The following is a 6,707-nucleotide window of genomic DNA, read 5'->3' as shown; positions in this document are numbered from 1 at the left end:
GGGCGGGCGGGGGTATTCAATAAGGGGTGGACTGAGCCATCTACCACACACACATACATTGATCAAGAGGGAGACAGAGCACTTTTTCTCTTCTTATCTTAAAAAAGAATGAAGATTATCGTCTGAATTATTATTGATCTGTTGTTATAATTGCGATTAATCTTCAGGGATGAACAGTAGGCCTATTTTTCCACCTCTCGGTCGGTTGGTCTTTTTCGGTGATTTTCTTTTTTCTTTTGGGGGGGGGGGATAATCTAGGAAAATCTGAATTAACTTACTAAGTCAAAGAGAAACTTCTCGCAGAAAATACGAGTTTAATTCTAGAATAGAAAAGTGTTCTTTTTATTTAGAATCTTGGTCAGTCTCCTGGGATGTATATATATATATACCTCAGTCCGGATTGTGCATAAGATCAGCCCGCTTCCCAAAATGATCTAAAGTGCGCCAATTGAGGCATAATGAAAACGTTTACCATTCCGGCCATCTTTGTTTTCCCTCCAGGTGTGACGTCAGAGCAGAGCTCGGCGGAGAAGGTGGTGTCGGTGATGAGCGAGGTGAGGGCCCTGCAGGAGACGATAGCCAAGTTCAAGGCCCTGCAGGTCGACCCCACGGAGTATGTCTGCCTCAAGGGCATCGTCTTATTCAAAACAGGTGAGAGAAAACTCAGTTAACTAAACTGGGTCAAAGTAAACAGGTGAGAGAAAGCTCAGTTTAATAAAATAAAGAGGTGAGAGAAAACTCAGTATACTAAACTAGGTCAAAGTAAACAGGTGAGAGAAAGTTCAGTATCCTCAACTAGGTCAAAGTAAACAGGTGAGAGAAAACTCAGTATACTAAATTAGGTCAAAGTAAACAGGTGAGAGAAAGCTCAGTCTTCTAAACTGGGTCAAAATAAACAGGGATGAGAACACAGTCTGCAAAACTGTGTCAAAGTTAACAGGTGAGAGAAAGCTCAGTTTACTAAACTGAGTAAACTTTGACCCCGCGTTTGGAACAGATTTGATGCATAAATAGAGGTATGGATACATGTAAATTAATGAACAAAACTATTATGACTAATTTTATGTTTACCTTCTTCCATCCTTTTTCCTCCTCTCACATCTACCTCTTCTCATCCCCTCTCTTTCTCTCGTGTTGCATCTTCCATCCATGTTCCCACCTTTTTCCCTCTCCCTTGTTATCCCTCATTTCATTCCTTTTCTTTCTGTCCATTCAGTATTCGCCAACAACTCGTCTGAGATGAAGACTCTGCGAGAGTTCCACTCCGTGGCCACGCTACAAGACCAGGCACAGCTCACTCTGAACCAGTACATCCGCACGGCATACCCTACTCAGCCGTTCAGGTGAGGGGATTGAGGGAGGGGTACCGTGGATGTATGTGTGTTTGTGTGTGTGTGTGTGTGTGTGTTTGTTTGTTTGTGTGTGTGAGAGAGAGAGAGAACGTGTGTGTGTGTTTATTTGTGTGTGTGTATGTGTGAGTGTGTTCGTGTGAGAGGAGGGGGGTGAGCAAAGAGAAAATGATAGGCGGGTGTTGAAAGGTGTTTGTATGTGTGTGTGTGTGTGTGTGTGCGTTTGCATACGAATATGCGCGCGTGCGTGGTTGTGTGCATGTGTGTGTGTATGTGCGCGTCTGTGTATTTGTGATTGGGGGTGTATTTATGCAAGCGCTTGAAGGAGGGAGAGAGAGAGGGGGGTGAGAATGAGAGATGGGGAGAAAGAGAGCGAGAAAGATGGAGAGAGAGATACACAGCGACATAGAAAAGTAAAAAATATGTAAGAGTACGCTCAACTTGACAAAGATGCTTTATTCTTATACTCACTCAGGGTCGTATAATCAAATATTGCAGATAACCGAAATTTTAATTATTCATTTATTCAATTAGTTAATTAATTTTTTGAGGGGGGTCATAGGGGGTAGGGGTGGCTTATTTTTTTAAAGTTATTTTTGTTTGTGTTCAGGGGTGGTGGTTCGGGGAGGGGGGTATTTTAAAAACTTTTTTTTTTTTTTTTTGCTTCTTGTTTTATTCGTATGAAAGTGTTCAACGTAATGTAACAACAAAATTACTTCATTGTACAATTTTAATAATTCTAAACTGATTTTTTTCGTCTGTTCCAGATTCGGGAAACTTCTCCTCCTCCTCCCCTCCCTGCGTGTTGTAAGCGGTATCACCATAGAGGAGCTCTTCTTCAGGAAAACCATCGGCAACATCCCAATCGAGCGCCTTTTGGTAGACATGTTCAAGTCCAGTGACTTCTAATGGCATTGAAGAATTATTTGAGAAACAAACTATAAGCAATAAGTGTCGGATAGATACTTAAAGTGTCTAGAAGTGTTGGACGGACGCTTAGAAATGTCTAGAAATGTCGGAGAGACGCTTAGAAGTGTCTAGAAATGTCGGATAGACGCTAGAGGTGTCATGGAGTGTCGGATAGACACGAAATAAACACAAACTTCAGAATTATTCTTACTCGGAGAGAGCATGACGATGTGATTTTGAAGAAAAAGACGACAAACTAATCGAGAATTGCGCCGCGCCACTTTCAGAGACGGACAAACTCAGGCCTGGACTCGCACTGATATTGTGCGCTCGTGTGTGTGACTTACACGACAATATCTCAGTTCAAAGGCGCTGCCACTGGTTTATTTCTGAGATGGACACTATTCTGAGAATGTTGAAAAAGTGATTCCAAAGTTTCGTTTCTTCGTGTGTAACAATCAAGCCATAAGGTATTGCCAACGTTCAACCGGACATCGCGTCACGTGACAAGTGACATCACGTCCTGTGACTTTTATGCTTCTGGCGTCTGGTCTCAGATAGAAGAACTGAAGAATTCTAAAGCTTCCAGTACGCCGTTATTGTGGTGATGTTCCTGCTCAAGGAAGGGGCTGCTCTGTATATCGAAAGAAAATTATTGTAGAACATTTTTCGAACCATTGTGTTATTCACGCATTCATTCTTTCATTTACTGGTTTATTCATTAACTAAATCATTCATTCATTCATTCATTCATTCATTCATTCATTCATTCATTCACTCTTCATTCATTCTTTCATTAATCCTCTAATTCATCTATTCTTTCATTCCCTTATCCGTCACTCATTCTCCTAAAGCTTCATTCAATCATTGATTTATTCAATCAGTCATCTTTCATTCATTCTTTCAATCATCTACAAAAAATGTCCCAAACTTTACGATTGATGAAGCTGGCTTTGCTAGTTCCCACCGGGGACATCTGCCATCTCTCCTTCCACACAATCGCCAACGCTCTCATGTCTACCCTCTTACTGAATTATGTCCCATCTATTTATTATTCTGGCGGCTTGCTCTATAAACAACATGACTATTTTCCTTGTTTATGTTTCAAGTCCCATGATCTGTGCCAATATTTTACTGTTTTCAACTCACTATTGCCCACTTGCCCTCGACTGTGACGGCTGTCAATGAACTGTGCTTACGTCATTAAAAAGGGGTGTACACTTATACCAAGTGGTCCGATTTTTGTCAGATCTGCGCGTCATGACAGCGACAGTTCTGATCCGTGTTCTCTAAAACGGAACCAGTTTGGCACAGAGCTACACAATTGTCTGAGCATCAAACATATTTGTTTTTGTGGCTCACAGTCAAATTGGATTTAGGAAGAAGTTATTTTCAAGTCTAAAAGATTCTGGGGACAAAAAATGGGTAAACAAAAAGAAGTAATCATAGTAATAATGAGATCTTCTGTTGGGTTCTTTTAGTACGAAAATAGTAGTCCCTCCTATTACAAAGGAATGGCAGATGGTATGTGCGCCTTTCATTTTTACTAAGGTTTCTGTTCATATGTCTTTTTACGTCCCCTCTTCGGCACTATTTTTATACCATGTAGGAGGCGGGCTTCCTACTATGCCTGTCTGGGCCAACCCGAGCTGAGAGGGATACAGCATCCCAACAGAAAGACCGAGAAACTCGATTAATCAAAATTTCTCTCCTCTGGGGAATCGAACTCGGGTCGCCTGCGTGCGAGAACGAAGTGCCTAACCACAACACCATAGACGCCAGTCCGATTAGAGTCGCCACTGGAATAAGTGTACGTCCCTTTTAGAGATGTATGGATTATCTTTGTGTGTCGTACCAAAAGGACCTACACACGACTGATTTTGTTTTCTGCTTTCTTTAACTGTGCATCATGGACTGTTAAAACGTATGCTTCACTTCAGTGTGTTATTGTTTTTACCACAAATATTTTCTTTGGGTGCTGGTGAGACTCTGATCGCGGTCGCCGCTTGTGTGACGAATCTAGAGCTTATACGGGGCGGAACTACATCTTTTATCAAGAAACTCGCAAATATTTTGAGTCTATCTCTCTCAGTTTTCTGTGGTGCTCCCCTGTGTGATCCGTTCACCATTATGTACATTGTATATAGTTATCTGCCCATACTTAGATGGACGAAACTGATGGTATACTCGAGATGAGTGATTGTGTTGGCTCCAGTCATGTCTTGTGCTGGGGTTCAGGAAGTGAGTTGTGTGACGCTGAAGTTATGTATTCATCTCATGTGAACTTTTAACGTGTTATTATTAGATGTCTAAGAGCCCTGAATGGGAATATTTATCTGTACTTGCCTGTATAGGAACTCTTGTTTCCTGGGAGGAAAAATCAAGTTTGATTAAATTAACCGAATCGCTGCTACTGAGCTCTCTCGCCATAGGCTCAAAAGGAAAGACATTTGACATTATGAATTTGCTTTATAAAGGTTTTTATTGAGCTTGGTTGTTGGGGGGGGGGGGCTTTTTTAGCCTGCTTATTGTCTCCATTTCGGAGGCCGGTTGCTATGTCTTTTGTCACAAATCTCCTTTAGGGAAAAGGATGTGACTGTGACCTTCACTTTCTACGTGTCTCAGACTATACTGGTCACGAGTTTAGAGCCGCAGGCGTGTGTAAACATTTGAAGTTACGATTGTCTTCCAACAACTCTCTCTGACACGAACAGTAAAATAGGCTGTACGAAGAGCAAATAATAGTCTAAGACCGCGAGCAGTCCTTGACAAATTGTGGGTGTCTAGGTATTTGTCAGATATGACGAATGCAAAATAATGACAGGCTTTGCCTAGTCTGTTAGAAACGATATATTCTACGACACAATGTGTGACGATTAATAAATCTGATAAACAGAAAATACATAAAATTATACTTTTACTCTTTAAGAACGCAGCGGACACAAACATACTAGATCCAGCCAGCAGCGGAACAAAGGCAGTGTTTCTGCGCATTTTGAATCATCATACACGCATACGAAATAAAAATTTCCTTACTTCATGATAAGCATGTTGTTGCATGCCTTTTAAAGCTTCAAATAAAGAAAACTAAGTCGAAAAATATGTTTTAATGATGAAGTTATGTCTCTAAACAGAGGCATCTTTAAGTGCTGAAGAATGTCCGGAAGGTGAGTCTTCAATGAGTTAAAACTGTTCACATTAACTACAAAAAAACAAACACCACTCCCTAAGCATTATTTGTGCCCCGGGCTGCAGACATCTGGAGAGTCTGTGCAAAAAGATAAAGGAACAAAGACTGTGATTTGAGATGAAGAATTAATTCTGTATGTATTAAACCTGTCCAAGTGTACTATAAGAATTATGTCTAACTCAGGGACACTCGTTGTCGTGTCTATTACATTGTTGCCAATCTAGAGTTGTGAGCTAGGTCGTGTTTTGTTTTCGTTTTGCTGTCAATAACTTTATTGTTTGTTCGTATGTTTTGTTTTGTCGAAAAAAGAGATACAGATCTTTAACAGCTATCTTCCTGTTTTTATTTTGAATTGTTTGCCCAATTTGAAAAATAATTATCAATATCTTCTTCCCATCTCTACTGAATGATTTCGTTGAAACCTGGCCCACAGTTACTGTGAATTATTTCCAGATCAAGAAATAACGTAAATTCGATCGAACGAGTTCTATAAAAAATTTTAAACGAAGTCAAAAGGAAATAGACTTGATTACTGCCTACATCTGGCACAGTGTTATCCTCCTACACAGAACTATAACTTTGAATTACGTTGTGGGTCCTTTACTCTTTTTTATGTTGATTGAAAATGCTGATCGATCCTACCCTTTTGAAGGATTCTATCTCTACTGTTGAGAAGAAAAAAAATCCATATAGCATTCCGTTATGGCATGGTATTTTTGCTTCCAGCCAAGGATCGAATCGGATTTGAAACTCCATCATGGTTTTTATTTTTCATGTCTAATAATTAGTTTTACAGTTGACGTTGCTATCTAATATTTGTTTTCTCGCTGCATGAAATTATGTCTTGATTATGTAAGTTCTGGACGTGCGTATATGTGCGTACAGGTTAATCTTTGTGTTATATAAATGCTCTGAATGGAAGAATAGATCTGGATTTTATGTTGAATTAAAGATTTATTTGTGCGATATTCATTTCGTTCAGTATTTTTTTTAATGAATAACATTGCGTTGTCGTTTTACGTTAATCTTGTCCATGGTTTCATAGTGACGCTTACAGGATGGTTTACCTTGTTGCCCGAGGAACAAAGAGAAAGTTCTGCAAAATCATTTTTGGCAAATCAAGAGTTTAGGCAAAACAAGATATCAATCTCTCTGTCTGTAAAGTCTATTTTTTTCTAAAGTCTTCTCAGCTCTGGAAGCAACTGGCAAGGATTCTGAATCTCTCTCTCTCTCTCTCTCTCTCTCTCTCTCTCTCTCTC

General features: G+C 40.0%; 1 protein-coding gene across 1 annotated transcript in view; it reads left to right on the top strand.

Annotated features, from left to right (window-relative positions):
- LOC101850341 (nuclear receptor subfamily 2 group E member 1) overlaps positions 1-6,416 on the top strand; it is a 70,815-nt gene extending 64,399 nt beyond the window's left edge. Inside the window, exons 9-12 of the mRNA XM_035970491.1 lie at positions 351-357; positions 454-651; positions 1,217-1,343; positions 2,117-6,416. Coding sequence (XP_035826384.1) covers positions 351-357; positions 454-651; positions 1,217-1,343; positions 2,117-2,258 — 474 coding nt within the window. The 3' untranslated portion in view covers positions 2,259-6,416. The remainder of the gene's footprint in view (positions 1-350; positions 358-453; positions 652-1,216; positions 1,344-2,116) is intronic.
- The last annotated feature ends 291 nt before the right edge of the window (positions 6,417-6,707 follow it).

The sequence above is a fragment of the Aplysia californica genome, unplaced genomic scaffold, assembly GCF_000002075.1.
Source record: "Aplysia californica isolate F4 #8 unplaced genomic scaffold, AplCal3.0 scaffold00273, whole genome shotgun sequence".
In the NCBI taxonomy this organism is placed as follows: Eukaryota; Metazoa; Mollusca; class Gastropoda; order Aplysiida; family Aplysiidae; genus Aplysia; species Aplysia californica.
This window is presented reverse-complemented; position numbering and strand designations above follow the sequence as displayed.